This window comes from Podarcis filfolensis, assembly GCF_964270895.1.
Source record: "Podarcis filfolensis genome assembly, chromosome: 8".
Taxonomy (NCBI): Eukaryota; Metazoa; Chordata; class Lepidosauria; order Squamata; family Lacertidae; genus Podarcis; species Podarcis filfolensis.
Window position 1 is genome coordinate 84,778,181 of NC_139611.1, and position 17,845 is coordinate 84,796,025.

Below are 17,845 nucleotides of genomic sequence, written 5' to 3' on the forward strand. Positions count from 1 at the left end.
TAAACCACGACTTCAGCTTTAGTTGTGACTAAGGGCAATGACAGCATCCTCAGTACATTTACTCAGAAGTAAGTCTTGAAGAGTTCAATGGGACTTGAGTAAACCCCCCGTCAACGACTAGGACTTATTTAAAAGGCACAGGACTGAACTTGGTGGTAACTCATTAATGAACAATTGTTTTGCTCACACCACACAGATGTAAATTTGGGGTTTGCTACCAAATGTAAGGGGATGCGGGTGGCGCTGTGGGTTAAACCACAGAGCCTAGGACTTGCCAATCAGAAGGTTGGCAGTTCGAATCCCTGCAACGGGGTGAGCTCCCGTTGCTCGGTCCCTGCTCCTGCCAACCTAGCAGTTCGAAAGCACGTCAAAGTGCAAGTAGATAAATAGGTACCACTCCAGCGGGAAGGTAAACGGCGTTTCCATGTGCTGCTCTGGTTCGCCAGAAGCGGCTTAGTCATGCTGGCCACACGACCCGGAAGCTGTATGTCCCTCCCTCGGCCAGTAAAGCGAGATGAACACCGCAACCCCAGAGTCGGCTACGACTGAACCTAATGGTCAGGGCTCCCTTTACCTTATACCAAATGTAAGTAAGTAAGTAAATAAATTTTTATTTATACTCCGCCCTCCCCAGCCAAGACCTAACATCAAATATCAGATACATTAAAACACAATCAAACAATTGATTAAAATACAGCTTAAAAATTAGAATCAGGGTAAAATTAGATGATTGCCCACAAATTACAACCATAGGGGTCGGGAACCTCAAATATTCATCAGGGCCAGCTATCCATGTTGGTCCCACATGAGTCAATAAAAGGGCCAAATAGGTAATTTATAGGGTCCCATGGGGGGGGGGGTCAAACTGGGCCCGGACCGAAGGCCAGGTGGAACAACTCAGTCTTGCAGGCCCTGCGGAAAGATGTCAAGTCCCTCAGGACCCTGGTCTCCTGCGATAGAGTGTTCCACCAGGCTGGGGCCAAAGCCATTGCGGATCTGCAGCCAATCCCAGCTTTCTGTATGGGGCATAACTTTATTGTATTCACACTGCATTTTTTTAAAAAGTTTGTGCTTAAAATACAACACACAACGTCCACCTTAGGGTACTCTCATCCCATGCATGTTTATATAGATGTAAGTACCACTGATTTCGATAGGACCTTGTCTGTGTTTAGGATTTGGGTTGGGGGGAGTGTCAGAAGATTTCTTCTCATGACCAAATTTCTCACAGCTAACATCTTTGCCCCTGTGGGGAGACTTATGGGCTGGCGTATCAGGGCTGTGTCTTCTCGCTCCCACACCCCAGCCAATTGACAGCTCTGTCATTAGGAGGAGAAAGGTGTATGTTTGTTTTTGAGTGGGAAAGGCTGGTGTGGAAGAGAAGAATCACCCCTTTCTAAACCCCCCTCCCTGTGCCCATCAAAAGAAAAGCAATTCAGATCCCCCCACCCTCTTCAGCTTCTCAGCAACCCGATTATTGGGAAATGTAATATTTCTGCATGGTTGGGTTTTTTTTATATATAGAGAATGGTTAAATATTTGCTGTGTTGGATAATTATATAAATATCTCTTTTCAAGTGTAAAGGAAATTACATTTTAAGAAGAAAAGCTTAAGGGGAAGGACACTGGGAACCGAATTCTTGCACTTTTGTATGGAAAGCTCAGATTGAGCCCTGGAACCCCAAATAAAACCAGTGTTCCTCTTCCTGTTGTTGTTTAGTCGTTTAGTCGTGTCCGACTCTTCGTGACACCATGGACCAGAACACACCAGGCACTCCTGTCTTCCACTGCCTCCCGCAGTTTGGTCAGACTCATGCTGGTAGCTTCGAGAACACTGTCCAACCATCTCGTCCTCTGTCGTCCCCTTCTCCTTGTGCCCTCCATCTTTCCCAACATCAGGGTCTTTCCCAGGGAGTCTTCTCTTCGCATGAGGTGGCCAAAGTATTGGAGCCTCAGCTTCAGGATCTGTCCTTCCAGTGAGCACTCAGGGCTGATTTCCTTCAGAATGGAGAGGTTTGATCTTCTTGCAGTCCATGGGACTCTCAAGAGTCTCCTCCAGCACCAGAATTCCAAACTAATAATTCAAAATTCTCTTCCTAGCTGTGGGTTATCGGCCAGAGTATTTGGGAATCGGATTCTGAAGGCGGCACAATAACATCAGAAGAACCTTGTAGGCCTGAGGTCTGGCTAGGCCAGCATCCTGTTCACATGGGAGGCAACCAGATGGGAACACAAGAGCTCTCACAGCACTTGTGATTCCTAGCAAATGGTCCTCATTTTCACGAAAAAGGCTAAGTGCCCTTTGGCGTGTGTTCTGCTCCCTCGCCAGCTCTAGCTCAGGTCAGAAATCACTGTAGAATCTGGTTCCTAAATCAAAAGTGCTCTGCCCCCTCCCCAGCAAGGTTGGGAAATGCAGAAACTGGTTTATAAAAGCATCACTGGGGGTGGAGTGGGGGGGAGCAACCGGCCTAAGAGGAACGTGATGGATTTCCCTTCCTTTCGTCTTCGACTTGCGCTGTGCGGTTTGAAACTTTCCAGCCGTCTTTGAGCAAGTCTATTTTTTTCCACCCTACGAGACATAAAAGTTATTTGCCCCCCTCCCGCCGCCATGCCCAGCCCTGCAACACCCTACCCCCAGATCCCCACTTACAGCCGGCAATGGTTTTAATTTGCAATTTTTTCTCCCCCTCTTGGAATTTGCAGCGGGGCAGAGAGGGAGAGAGGAGATGAAATGTTGCAGGATTTTGCCTCCCCATCTTTCCTGGGGGGCAGCGGGGGGATTTGTTTTTCTTTACGTACGAGATCTAAAAGTTCCGTGGAGACGCTCACTTAACAGCTACACCGTGCTGGGCCTCAGCTACAAATATTTGTGTAACATATGGTCCGTGAACTTGTATAATGTATGGCTGGGAACACTCTGTCTTGCTAGCTATCCGTCCAAATCTAGGGGGGGAAATGTGTGTGCTGGGGGGGGGAGCAGCCGAAGGATGGCCTTTACTGGTTTGCAGTTGACATTGCTCCTAAGACATAAATCACAGAACAGGATGGAAGTGAGCTCGCCTCTGAACCCCCAAATGAGCTCTTTGAAATAACTAGCAGAAACGGTTTCTTAGAGCCACATACAGCCTCGCCCCCTCCTTTGAACGACTTCTCTCTCGTTTTTCCAGAATTTGCTCTTCTTCTAGAACATTACTTGGCACGTAGACCAAGATTCCAAATCACATTTTTTGCATGGATTTTAAGTATTGTGGAATTGGGTTTTCTATTCACTGGGCGGGGAGTTCCCTTCACACATGCAAGGTTGATATCTTGACGATGCCACACTGTGGTGACTTTGAGGTGTGAACATGCCGTGTCATACGCCGCATCCCAGGCAGGACTTCTGCAGCCTTCGCACTGCTTGACACACACACACACACACACACACACTGTTTGATGGAGTCTGTCAGTTTACAAACTCGGCTTAGAGGTCTCCAGCACTGCTGGGCCAAGGCAGGGCCAGGGGATGTTAAGAGACGGCAAACAGATGCATAATATGGGCAGACATGATTCATGATTATAGTTTTCTGGGTTCCCATGTGTCTTCTACTGAACGAGAGCTTGCCTACAGAGCCTCTCACAGCCAAGGCTGGGTCCTGGGGCCCATATGTGAAGTTGAGATGGGGGGAAAGTGGGTCTCAGGATATAGGACCCTCGTACCTACGGGACTGCCTCTCCCGGTATGCCCCACGGAGAACCTCAAGGTCCATAAATAGCAACACCCTTGAGGTCCCGGGCCCTAAGAAAGTCAGATTAGCTTCAACCAGAGGCAGGGCCTTTTCAGCACTGGCCCCGGCCTGGTGGAATGCTCTGTCTCATGAGACCAGGGCCCTGCAGGATCTGATTTCTTTCCGCAGGGCCTGTAAGACAGAGTTATTTCACCTGGCCTTTGGCTTGGAGCCAATTTGATTCCCTCCCTTTTTCCTTTTCCTTCTCCTCCTGCGATGAGGCTACATTTTAATATTTTAATGTTTCAATATTTTAATATTGTATTTTAATTTTGTTTTTAAGTTGTAATCATTCAACTTGTTTTTATTATTGCTTGTTAGCTGCCCTGAGCCCGGCCTTGGCTGGGGAGGGCGGGGTATAAATAAAAATAATTATTATTATTATTATTATTATTATTATTATTATTATTATTATTTGCAGATGATTTTTTATTTTTTATTGTTTCCAACCATCTCTCCAATAATTTTTTGTTTCAACAGCTTTTCCCAGATGGGCAAATGGGTCTTTACCACAAATGTCCACTTGTTAAGATTTTAGTCTTGCGTTAAATATATGGGCAGAGTGTAAAAAATAAAATTGTTGTTGTTATTATTGTTGTTTTTCTGTTTTCGTCTTCTATGCCTGGAGATGGTGGTTTAGAAGGCAGTTAATAAATCAATGATGATGGCATTAAGAGATCAGCAATATGGGTTTTCAGCTTATGGGTTGTATCCAATGTCAAGTCTTCTTATTCAGAATAATCCACTGAAATTGGGCAGCATGACTAAGGCCCATTATTTTCAATAAGTCTACTTTGAGTAGAACTTGGGTGGAGACAACCCTATGACCCTCAGGCAGCATTCCCACCACTGCCTGGCTGAGGAAAGTAAATATTGAGATCCAATGCAACCCCTCCCCAATTTTCCATGAATTTTAATGTACAGTAATTTGTTTTTTCCTTTCAAATGGTCTCTAACACCAAGAGCCCTTTTGCCTCACTTTATGCTGGCAGCGTGGCCAGCAATGGTCAGGAAATGAAGGGAAAGCACCAGGCTCTGTAAGAAGAGCTTATACTCCGAGTCTCCAACTCCTTTCCAAACCCATCGTGCCCCAGTTTCTATTCCGAGCTGAAACGTTGGCTGGTCTCTTTGGATCTCCCACTCTGCTAGGTCCTAAACTTCTCCTCTTGTGTAACAGGCATCCCTTATTCCCGCTGCTGGCCCTGGTCTTTGAAAAATGTGAGCTGGCAACCTGTTCTCCCAGGGACACTTCTGGCTCCTACCCGGGAGGAGACGTCTGCTCGTCGGATTCCTTCAACGAAGACATTGCCGTCTTTGCCAAACAGGTTGGTTTCTGGAGAATGAGAGGTGGTGGAGGGAGGGCAGAGCTGGGGAGTGCTTGGCAGTAGGAACGTGCAAATAAATATTCTCTAAGGTAAAAGTAAAGGTAAAGAGACCCCTGAGCATTAGGTCCAGTCGTGACCGACTCTGGGGTTGCGGCGCTCATCTCGCTTTATTGGCCGAGGGAGCCGGCATACGGCTTCTGGGTCATATGGCCAGCATGACTAAGCCGCTTCTGGCGAACCAGAGCAGCGCACGGGAACGCGGTTTAGCTTCCTGCCAGAGCTGTACCTACTTATCTACTTACACTTTGACGTGCTTTTGAAATGCTAGGTTGGCAGGAGCAGGGACTGAGCAACGGGAGCTCACCCCATCACGGGGATTCAAACCGCTGACCTTCTGATCGGCAAGTCCTAGGCTTTGTGGTTTAACCCACAGCGCCACCCGCGTCCCATATAAATTGGTTAGCCCTTCCTTATTTTTATTTCATTTAACAAAGAGTTATATACTTGGCTCAAAGCTGTTTGCACAAAATGGTGTAAAATGTTCATTAAGAAAAACAAGCTTTCAAAACAGGAAGCAGGATAAAATGACCAAATTGCAGAGAAAACCAGCGGTTTAAAAATAAATAAATATGCATAATAAAATCACATGCCTGGGTAGACTTGCCTAAACAAGGAGGAGGTTTTTATTTTTTAGCAGGCCAGCATGGCCAGTGGTCAGGTTTGATGGGAGTTGTAGTCCCACTGCTAGAGGGAGAGGAAGGTTGAGGAAGGCTCAGCCTTCAAGGTTGGTTTACACTGTTGAGAATAATAATAATAATAATTTATTACTTATACCCCGCCCATCTGGCTGAGTTTCCTCAGCCACTCTGGGCGGCTCCCAATTAAGTGTTAAAAGCAGTACAGCGTTAAATACTAAAAACTTCCCTAAACAGGGCTGCCTTCAGATGTCTTTTAAAGATAGGATAGCTGCTTATTTCCTTCACACCTGAAGGGAGGGCGTTCCACAGGGCAGGCGCCACCACCGAGAAGGCCCTCTGTCTGGTTCCCTGTAACTTGGTTTCTCGCAGGGAGGGAACCGCCAGAAGGCCCTCGGCACTGGATCTCAGTGTCCGGGCTGAATGATGGGGGTGGAGACGCTTCTTCAGGTATACAGAGCAGAGCACCTTCCGCTGAAGGCAGATTTTCTGTGCAGTGCAGAAAGTCATGCTGGTCTTTTGCTTAGCTCCATGGCTTAAGGTAAGAGGTGATTTTCATTAGGACCAGGATGCAGGAGAAAAGCGTTACAGCCACCCACACCCATGTGACTGTCCTCATCCCGGCTGGTAGGGTTTCCTTTCCTGCTGTTTCTCAATGAAAAGCAATTGCCCATGCATAGCGCCATACATGTAGTCTGGCCTTAAAAAAAAATATCTTCTGTAGTCTTTTAATTGTATGGAAATTAGGGACATTTATATTCTTTTAATCCCACGTTTTTATCGTCCTACTGCCTTTATATCTTTTCCGTTCTGGCAGCCGGACAGAAGAGGGTGAAGGTCTGGCAAAGCTCGTAGTGGCGTTGGTAGGTTCCAGGAAGGTTTTGAGACGGGGACCTCTTTGATTAAAAGTCCACTGTTTGGAATGATTGCTCAGTTAACCAATATGATGAATCAATGGAGGTCAATTTCCCCCTCATTTCGTTGGAAGGCGAACTCAAAGCCAAGATGGATCAAATGAATAGCCTAGGATGGAACAAAAAAGTGTGTGTTTTTTGGGGGGTGGGGGGAGCAAAGCAGGTTGTAAAGTCTGTAACAAGGTCTCTACACTTTAAAAGAAAAAGCCCTGTCAGGAGTAGAGAATAAAGAGGGGGGAAACAGCTTGAGGAGGAGGAAAGAGGAGCTTAACCCCTTTCGTCCGTTACTGCAATCACTCTGCTCCAAATCCCTGCCCCTAAGCAGCTCCTGTCCTTCTGGGTTCAAAACATTCATGTTTGAAATTCTTGTTGCTTACGGACATCCTTTACTCTGAGCATTCGTTCTAATAAGTTTGTGGGGAACTTAAGCAACGTTGCGTTCAGGGCCGGATTTAGGCTTGATGAGGCCCTAAGCTACTGAAGGTAATGGGGCCTTTGATATGTCCAGCTCTCCTTTCTCAACAACAAATTGTCGCTTTTTTGTGTTGAATATATGGTAATTTATGGACCTAAAGCCATTTGCACATAACAAAATATGTATTTCATCATAAGTTATTGTTGAACTGAAATACAATTAAGAAGAAGTATATTAATGGTGAAATACAATTAAGAAGAAATATATTAATAGTGAAATAATTATTAAGCTCTAACTTAAAATGATCGGAGCCCCGTTACTTACATCATAAAGGTAAAGGGTAAAGGGACCCCTGACCATTAGGTCCAGTCGTGACCGACTCTGGGGTTGCAGTGCTCATCTCGCTTTATTGGCCGAGGGAGCTGGCGTACAGCTTCCGGGTCATGTGGCCAGCATGACTAAGCCGCTTCTGGCGAACCAGAGCAGCGCACGGAAATGCCGTTTACCTTCCCGCCAGAGCGGTACCTATTTATCTACTGGCACTTTGATGTGCTTTCAAACTGCTAGGTGGGCAGGAGCAGGGACCAAGCAACGGGAGCTCACCCCGTCGCGGGGATTCGAACCGCCGACCTTCTGATTGGCAAGTCCTAGGCTCTGTGGTTTAACCCACAGCGCCACCTGTGTCCCTCTACTTACATCATAGGAGCCTACAAAACACAAAACACTGTTGCTGTATGTAGGTTTTATTTTATTTTATTTTTTATCTTTTGGAAATGTGCATCCAGGTTTTTTTCCTTTAAATTTTTTGGGGGGGCCCCAAGAGAGTGGGGCCCTAAGCTATAGCTTGCTTAGCTTATACGTAAATCCGGCACTGGTTGTGTCCAGCACGTGTTATCCCACCCTTTCCAGTACATCTCCCTGCCAAGGGTGCTTCTGTAGTGTTGCTTACCACCACATGGTGACAAGTTCAGGAGGCACAATCAGAGCTGATTTGGCACAGGCCTACTTGCCCTCTCCCAAATCAGACTTTCTAGTGCAAGGTATAAGCTCAGTCAGCGGGCACTGGAAACGGTGCGACTGAAGTTGCAAGAAAGGGAGATTCTGGCTCAACATCAGGAAGCACTGTATTTATCGCTCTATAAGACGCACCAGACCACAAGACGCACATAGTTTTTGGAGGAGGAAAACAAGAAAAAAAATATTCTGAATCTCAGAAGCCAGAACAGCAAGAGGGATCGCTGCGCAGCGAAAGCAGCAATCCCTCTTGCTGTTCTGGCTTCTGGGATAGCTGCGCAGCCTGCATTCGCTCCATAAGATGCACACACATTTCCCCTTACTTTTTAGGAGAGAAAAAGTGAGTCTTATAGAGCAAAAAATACGGTACTTTCTGACAGTAAGAGCTGTTTGACCAAGAGATGGATGGTAGTTGACTCTCCTTCCTTGGATGTTTTTAAGTAGAGGTTGGAGGGCCACCTGTCAAGGATGCTATGGTTGAGATTCCTGCATTGAAGGGGTTTGGACTAGATGATTCTCTGGGTCCCTTCCAACTCTATTATTCTATGTTAACGTCACCTAACCTCCCCTGCAAGCAAATCGGAACGAATGCTTGATAAACAGGGTGTCTTAAAAACAAGCGAGTTTGTCGCACGAGTGGTCCTCACGAACTTTCGCTGTGTAACCTGAGTTTTATGGTGTTAAGAAGAAGAGTTTGGATTTGATATCCCGCTTTATCACTACCCTAGGGAGTCTCAAAGAGGCTCACAGTCTCCTTTCCCTTCCTCTCCCACAACAAACACTCTGTGAGGTGAGTGGGGCTGAGAGACTTCAGAGAAGTGTGACTGGCCCAAGGTCACCCAGCAGCTGCATGTGGAGGAGCGGAGACGCGAACCCGGTTCACCAGATTACGAGTCCACCGCTCTTAACCACTGCACCACACTGGCTCTCTTAAGCAGCATATAGAGCCAGTTGAAATAAAATAAACTCTGCAACCTGAATTTGCCACGGTGTGATGGAATCCCAGTCTGGCAGTGCCCCCAATGGGGAGAAAAGCCTTTGGGGATATTGCGGGGGGCAGGCAGTGCAGGCAGCAAACTGATGCAGAGAAATGATGAGCTGAGAAATGGTTAAGAAACTGGTTTTTCTCAGTTCTAAACCCCCCCTTTCTTCTTTTTTTAAAAGGCATAAGGCATTGTTATATGTGTTAGCAATGTGCTGTTTGTCCTTGAGACACAGCTGGGAATTAGGAAATTCCTTTTACTGGGATTTAGCTCCCTCCCCCCCACCCTTGTATCTTTTCAGCCAGTTGCCAGAACAACAAAAGGGGAAGTGCAGGAGTCCTCCTCACTCGCCGTCATAAAATAAAATAAAATAATAAAACAGCACTCCCAAGGTCAGCCTTTGCCAAGCTGGTGCCCTCCAGATGTCTGGGAATGATGGGATTTGTAGTCCAAGCACATCTGGAAGGCAGCAGCAAGGCAAACTTCGCCTTAGGTGAGTAAACAACTTTTGCTTCAACCCCAGACCTGCCCAAACTGGACTTCACACACACAAACACACATACACACACCCCTTCGCAGCTGCCTCTGGATCTCCTCTTAAAGGTCCCACCCGGGTACCAGAATTTTTGATTCTCCAAGTTGGCGGAGCCCTGTCCCAGAACAGAGAGGATGAGGCCAGACGCCTGGGCCTGTTTAGTGCCTTGAAACTATTTACCGCCGCGATTTCTCTCTCGTTTCTTAAATGAGACATGTGGAGGGGGGAAACTACACTTTTGCATTTTGATACAGGGAGGGGAAATGTTGAGGAATTTTAAAAGCACAGGGGGTTCCTGGGGTGGGGGGTGGGTGGAGAGAGGGAGGTTGCAAACTTTTGAAAGTGAAATATATGTTCTCCTGCCAGCTGCTGCTCTCGGGGGACGAGAGTCACATTTTTTTGCCGTTTCTTTACAGTTTCTGGGAAATGAGAGAAACAGATTTTTCAGTGATGCGCATCGATTCCTTACATTTCTCTCTATCATGTTTTCTCCCCCTGTACTAATGCTCCTTCTGTTTTCTTCTCTTTCCCCCTTCCCATCCCGAAATGCCCGTTTTTTAGGTTAGGACAGAAAAACCTTTATTTTCTTCCAATCCTGAGCTGGATAACTTGGTAAGGACACTTTTTTCTTTTCTTGTTTTAAGTTTTAAAACTGCATTTCCCCTGTCCATCTGCCAGCCTTGCCTACTCCGCATAGGAGCAACGAGGTATTTTCTCACATTCACTTTTAGTAATCACTTCTCCACACACACTTCCATTCAGAGAAAGTATACTGCAGTGGCTAGAGTATTGGTCCACGATCCGGGAGACCATGGTTCAAGGCCTCACTTGTCCATGAAGGTCTTTGGGTGAGTCATGGCCCCTCAGCCTTATCCTACTTCACAAGATTGTTGTGGGGATTAAACGAGGAGAGGAAGAAGCAGGTACGCCCCCTCAAGTACCTTGGAGGAAAAGCTGTTATGTAAAGCCGATGAATCAATTAATAAATCATTTAATATGTGTGCACCATCCAGATGTTGTTGCACTCCAGCTCCCAGCAGCCTCACCCACCCATAGCTGTCAACGTTTTCCTTTTTTTAAGGGAAATTCCCTTACAGTGGTACCTCAGGTTAAGTACTTAATTCATTCTGGAGGTTCGTACTTAACCTGAAACTATTCTTAACCTGAAGCACCACTTTAGCTAACGGGGCCTCCTGCTGCTGCCGCACCACCGGAGCACGATTTCTGTTCTCATCCTGAAGCAAAGTTCTTAACCTGAAGCACTATTTCTGGATTAGCGGAGTCTGTAACCTGAAGCGTATGTAACCTGAGGTACCACTGTATTCCGAATAGGATTCCTTGCAAGAAAAGGGAAAAGTTGACAGCTATGCACCAACCATGGTCAGGGATGATGGGAGTTGTAGTCCCGCAACACATGAAGGATGATGGGAGTACAGTGGTGCCCCGCAAGACGAATGCCTCGCAAGACGGAAAACCCGCTAGACGAAAGGGTTTTCCGCTTTGGAGGTGCTTCGCAAAACGAATTTCCTATGGGCTTGCTTCGCAAGACGAAAATGTCTTGCGAGTTCCTGCGGGGTTTTTTTCCTCCCCCCCCCTTTTCCCCAAGCCGCTAAGCCGCTTATCAGCTGATCCGCTAAGCCGCTAAACAGCTGATCCGCTAAGCCGCTAAGCCGCTTAACAGCTGATCCTCTAAGCCGCTAAGCCGCTTATCAGCTGATCCGCTAAGCCGCTTAACAGCTGATCCGCTAAGCCGCTAAGCCGCTAAACAGCTGATCCGCTAAGCCGCTAAGCCGCTTAACAGCTGATCCTCTAAGCCGCTAAGCTGCTTATCAGCTGATCCGCTAAGCCGCTTAACAGCTGATCCGCTAAGCCGCTAAGCCACTAAGCCGCTAAACAGCTGATCCGCTAAGCCGTTAAACAGCTGATCCGCTAAGCCGCTAAGCCGCTTATCAGCTGATCCGCTAAGCCCGCTAAGCCGCTAATAGCGCTAGTCCGCTAAGCCGCTAATGGGCTTGCTTCGCAAGACGAAAAAACCGCAAGATGAAGAGACTCGCGGAACGGATTCTTTTCGTCTTGCGAGGCACCACTGTACACATGAAGGGCGTCCGCCCATCTTAGACACGCACCATCATTCCTTCACAACTTTACACAAGTGGGACGCAAATCTGGATTCTGAATAACTGGCCTGCCAACGATTCACCAGTGATCCTCACTGCCTGCTAGCCAACTGGACACAACTTGGGTCCTTCCCGTTGAGGGTGATGCAGAGGCCAGCTGCTTAGCAAAGCCGAGCAAATAAAATCCCTGGCTCTACAGTTGCTGCAGCCGTCGGTCTGCTAGGAAGTCTTAGGCAAGCCGCTGCCTCTCAGCCTTAACTAGGGTAGCCACGTGTCCTTACAGGATCAGGCCAAAGGGAGCCCATCCAATCTGGTGTCTTGTTCTTACTGTGGTCACCCAGATGCCTGTGCAAGGAGGGCCCCAACACAAGAGCAACTAGTATTCAGAAGTATTGCTTTCTGGCAAGTAGCCCATAGCTGTCAACTTTGAAAATAAGGGACCAGCAGCCTCGAAAATAAGGGATCAGCAGCCAAAATAAGGGATTTTTCCAGCACAGGTATGTTCAACTTCTGAGCCCCTCCGAGCCAAAGGCAGAAAGCCCAGCCAGCAGCCAAACAAAGCCTCAAGCGGTGGTTCCCACAGCGCAGCAACCCAGCAAAGGGGATGCAGCAAGGAAAACCACCGTCACCTCTCTGCTGGGAAGCGCTGAGCAAAGGCGAGTCCCCAGGCAACGCGGCCAATTTGATCGGCACAAGGCATGCAAGCTCCACCCCCCAGTCGTTCTTAGACTCCTTATTGGGTGAGCAATGCAGCCAAGCAACACAGTTGGAGCCTCCCTCCTCCCTGGCCGGCAGGCAGGGAGGGAGAGGAGCTGCTTCCTTTGAAACCTGGGGAATTTAAGGGACATCATCAATAAGGGAGAGCAGCGGGACATGGCGCTGGGATAAGGGACTTTCCCGCCAAATAAGGGACGGTTGACAGCTATGCAAGTAGCCATGGATGGCTTTCTCCTCCTTTGCAAAGGAGAGTCTCTATTTGAAAGGCTGTCTGGTCCAAGCCCAGTTTAGAGATAAATAACTCTAAGAAGGAAGAGGCCTCGAAGCTGGCCGTCCACAGTTAGCAACACCTGGCCAGCAGACTGAGCAGGCCCACAGCTCACCTGGTTACAGTCTTCCTCACTCTGGTGAAATGTTTTCGTTTCATTTCTAGCCCAGGTTTCCACCAAAGAGCTCAAGGTGGCGTACGTGGTTCTCTTCCCCCTCGTTTTATCCTCTCAACAGCCTTGTGAGGTAGGCTAGGATGAGAGACAGTGACTGGCCCAAGGCCACCCAGTGAATTTCACGGCTGAGCAGGGATTTGAACCCTGCTCTTCCAGGTCCTCTAACCACAACATTATAGTTATTACTCATAAATAGGTATTGCCATATCAATTGACAGTTGCGGAATTTATTTCCGCCTCCCCCTTTTTTGTGGCGCATCTCCTCCTTTCCGGCGACACAAACGTGGCCGACCTCCTAACCGCACCCAGGTTCCCGGAAGGATGTGTTTGCCACAGCAGATGAGACGGGTGACACTTTCCAAAGGATTGACTGTAGTGCCTTTACATGGGTTAACTCTGAACATGGATTTAAGAAGTCGTTTGCCTCAGTCCATGCAGGTTTCCATCAGAAGGAAGCCAGGATCTTCAGTGAGACTTACTCTGTGTACTTTATGTACATAATAAACTAGGGCACCAGCTGCACCCCTTGCTTTAGATACAGTAATCCCACAACTTAACACGGGCGTTATGTTCCGGGGATCATGCCTAAAGTCAAAATTGTGCATGGTCAGAGCACATCGGGTGCAATGGCGGGTGGGATTGCCAGAATATTTTCTCATGGATACCCACTGGCATTCTAATTTTAAAATATATTTTTAAATGATGATGATGATGATGATTATTTTTATTTATACTCTGCCCTCCCCAGCCAAGACCGGGCTCAGGGCGGCTAACAACCAATAATAAAAACAAGTTGATTGAAATACAACTTAAAAAAACAAGATTAAAATACAACATTAAAACATTAACATGCAGCCTCATCACAGGAGGAGAAAGGAAAAAAGCAAGAGGGGGAGGGAATCAAACTGCCTCCAAGCCAAAGGCCAGGCGGAACAACTCTGTCTTACAGGCCCTGCGGAAAGAAATCAGATCCTGCAGGGCCCTGGTCTCATGAGGCAGAGCGTTCCACCAGGCCGGGGCCAGTGTTGAAAAGGCCCTGGCTCTGGTTGAGGCTAACTTCCGTAGGGCCCAGGACCTCTAGGGTGTTTCTATTTATGGACCTTAAGGTCCTCCGTGGGGCATACCGGGAGAGGCGGCCCCGTAGGTACGAGGGTCCTAGGCTGTGAAAGCTGAATGTGCACACAGGGCCATATTACCCATAGGCACTAGGGGTGCAGGGCACCTGCGCAAGTTCGGGGGCGACCGAGCCAATGAGACGCTGAGGCAGCTGGCCGGCTCCGCCCTCCTGCGCACCTGGGACTGGGCAACCTGGGGAGGAAGGCGCCGGGTGGATTTTTGCACCCTGGTGCTGCATATGCTTAAGGCAGCCCTGTGTGCACAAGATACACCAAAGTTGAGGGTTTAGTGTATCTGATTTGGCCACAGTGACGCAGGCCTAAGTTACATCCCATTGGAATGACTGTAACATGCTCTATATGGGGCTGCCTTTGAAAAATGCTCAGAAACCTCAACCGGCTCAAAGAACGGCAGCCAGATTGTTGACCAGGGCCTGTCAGAGGGAGCAGACGACTCCCTTGCTGGAACAGTTCCACCAACTACCGATCTGTTTCCAGGCACAGTTCAAAGTGCTGGTTATGATCTATACACCATGTAGGCCCAAGCTCTCTGAAAGACCGTATTCTCTCATACGAACCTGCCTGGGTTTTGAGATCTTGAGGGGAGGCCCTTCTCTCCGTCCTGCCATCCTCACAGGAAGGCCTGGTGGGGACATGGGACAGGGCCTCCTCAGTGGCTGCTCCCAGATTTTGGAGTTATCTCCCTAAATAAGTTCGCCTGGCTCCCTCCTTGTTGTCGTTCCATTGGCAGGTGAAGACCTTTTTGCTCCAACAAGCTTTTGGGAATCGACTGCTTTTAGTTAACAGGCTGGTGGCATGCTGTTTTCATTGTAAATATTGGTGTATTTATAAACAGATTTAATATATGCATATAGTTTTAATTCTATCAATGTTTAATTGCTTTTTAATGTTGGATTATTCTATGTTTTCAGCAGCTCTTGATTTTATCTGTAAGCTGCCTTGACTTCTGTCAGGGAAAACGGCGGCTGAAACAAGAACAATATCACAGTCTAAGAAAAGTAATACAGTCACCAATCTTTAGCAACGACTTATTTTCTCTCTCTTTATAATTTCAGATGATCCAAGCTATTCAAGTTCTGAGATTCCACCTTCTGGAATTAGAAAAGGTACAGATGTTTGCTTTGCTTTGCAATTTCTTTTACCCTTTTCCCACCCGCAAACCCTACACCCCCCCTCAAAAAACACCCCTCAGTCTTAGCAATTTGGAAGTTAGGCAGAAGGAGATGATTGATCCCTGCTTTATTAGAGGCACCCCTGATTGGCAAAGAGCTGTGGTTTCCTACAATACAGTGGTGCCTCGCAAGACGAAATTAATTCGTTCCGCAAGTTTTTTCTTCTTGCGAGTTTTTCGTCTTGCGAAGCACGGTTTCCCATAGGAATGCATTGAAAATCAATTAATGCGTTCCTATGGAGACCGCTTGCCAGGCTGGCGGTGCGGAGAAGGGCTTTTCTCCCCACCGCAAGCCTTCAGGACAGGTACGGGAACAGAGGGGAAGGCGCGCAGCGCTTCTCCTCTGTTCCCGGGGCTTGCGGTGGGAGGAGGGTTTTTCCTCCCCACCGCCAACATTCAGAACAGCATTCTGAATGTTGGCGGTGGGAAGGAAAACCCTCCTCCCACCGCAAGTCTTCAGGACAGCCATCCGAAGGCTGGCGCGGGGAGAAGGTCTCTCCGCCCCACCGCCAGCCTTCGGAGGAGCCTTCCGAAGGCTGGCGCGGGGAGAAGGTCTCTCCGCCCCACCGCCAGCTTTCGGAGCAGCCTTCCGAAGGCTGCCGGTGAGGCGGAGAGACCTCCTCCTGCCGCCAGCCTTCAGAGCAGCCTTCCGAAGGCTGCCGGTGGGGCGGAGAGACCTCCTCCCGCCGCCAGCCTTCGGAGCAGCCTTCCGAAGGCTGCCGGTGGGGCGGAGAGACCTCCTCCCGCCGCCAGCCTTCGGAGCAGCCTTCCGAAGGCTGCCGGTGGGGCGGAGAGACCTCCTCCCGCCGCCAGCCTTCCCTATGGGCTTTCGTCTTGCGAAGGAAGCCCATAGGGAAATTCGTTTTGCGAAGCGCCTCCAAAACGGAAAACCCTTTCGTCTAGCGGGTTTTTCGTCTTGCGAGGCATTCGTCTTGCAGGGCACCACTGTAACTGCTGAAACCAAATGCTGGGCCAAATCAAGTTTGCTGAGAAGTCAAGTTGTGGTCAATATATCTTCCTTGCTGCAGCTAGTTTAGAATTATACACTGAAGAAAGTTGGATTTTGAAACCTGCATGAATTAGGTAGATTGAACCATTATTATTTTTTACATGCGTTCTCTGACTTCTGTATAAATCATGTGGTGCATGCTCTGGTTATCTCCCGCTTGGACTACTGCAATGCACTCTACGTGGGGCTACCTTTGAAGGTGACCCAGAAATTGCAATTAATCCAGAATGCGGCAGCTAGACTGGTGACTGGGAGCGGCCGCCGAGACCATATAACACCAGTCCTGAGAGATCTGCATTGGCTCCCAGCATGTTTCTGAGCACAATTCAAAGTGTTGGTGCTGACCTTTAAAGCCCTAAACAGCCTCGGTCCTGTATGCCTGAAGGAGCGTCTCCACCTCCATCGCTCAGCCCGGACTCTGAGATCCAGCGCCAAGGGCCTTCTGGCGGTTCCCTCATTGCGAGAAGTGAGGTTACAGGGAACCAGACAGAGGGCCTTCTCGGTAGTGGCGCCCGCCCTGTGGAACACCCTCCCAGCAGATGTGAAGGAAATAAGCAGCTATCCTATTTTTAAAAGACATCTGAAGGCAGCCCTGTTTAGGGAAGTTTTTAATATTTAATGCTGTACTGTTTTTAACATTTGATTGGGAGCCGCCCAGAGTGGCTGGGGAGACTCAGCCAGATGGGCGGGGTATAAATATTAATATTAATATTATTAATAATAATAATAATAATTCTGACATATTTGCCATTTCACATGGCTTGTTTTGATTCTGCTTATATCCTGCCCCAACCCTTTAGAAAACGTTAACTGAGGCGCAGCTCCCAGTACCTGAGACTTCAGGCATTGCCCACACACCTCCAGGCTCATCATGAGGGACAGAAACTTGTCTTTATAAAAGGAAAGTTGGTGGTGGGGAGGGGGAGTTGAGGTCCACAGCAGAATTCTCAAGTCTCATAGTGCAATATCTCACATATTTCTTCTGTGCTTCTGCAAAACTAGTTTTCATTTAGCTCAAAGTAAAGCCTGAGGTGGTCCCTGGGAAAAATGAAAGGGTGAAAAATCCCACTATCTCAAAGTATAAGATTCTTTTTTAAAAAAACAAATCAAAATCCAAGTTATCCTCCAGCAAAAAGAAAAAAGTTTGCAAATAATTTCCCTTTCTCACAAGCGGCAGCAACAGCTGTCTCCAATTTTGAAGTATTTCCTCATATGGGAGTGAGAGGGGGAGAAGTTTTAAAAATAGACTCAGAGTCCAGTTCTCCATTATGTTTTTACGGCACCAGAACTCATAGGTTTTCAGATAAATGCTAATCTAGCGATGCTCCCCACCCATTCATACTGATGGCTAAAGAATATAGAAACGACGTCTTTCTGTGTGTATCTTGTAGGTTTTGTGGCTCGATCCACAAATCTCCTGGCCAACGCAACGTTCAGGTTTTCATCCCACAGCTGCCCATTTCTGAGCTAGGCATATATGCCCAGGACAGGTTACGAGACTTCAGATCTGAGCTATCGAGCCACTATATTTAGCAAAGCCACTCTGGCCTTGTCAATGGAAGCCACTTCAGTTTAGTGGCTCCGGTTTCGCAAACCTCACCACA

General features: G+C 47.9%; 1 protein-coding gene across 1 annotated transcript in view; it reads left to right on the plus strand.

Moving 5' to 3' along the window:
* Positions 1-17,845, plus strand: part of MEIS3 (Meis homeobox 3) — a 75,868-nt gene that overhangs the window by 10,820 nt on the left and 47,203 nt on the right. Inside the window, exons 3-5 of the mRNA XM_083627684.1 lie at positions 4,945-5,092; positions 10,210-10,260; positions 15,117-15,167. Coding sequence (XP_083483810.1) covers positions 4,945-5,092; positions 10,210-10,260; positions 15,117-15,167 — 250 coding nt within the window. The remainder of the gene's footprint in view (positions 1-4,944; positions 5,093-10,209; positions 10,261-15,116; positions 15,168-17,845) is intronic.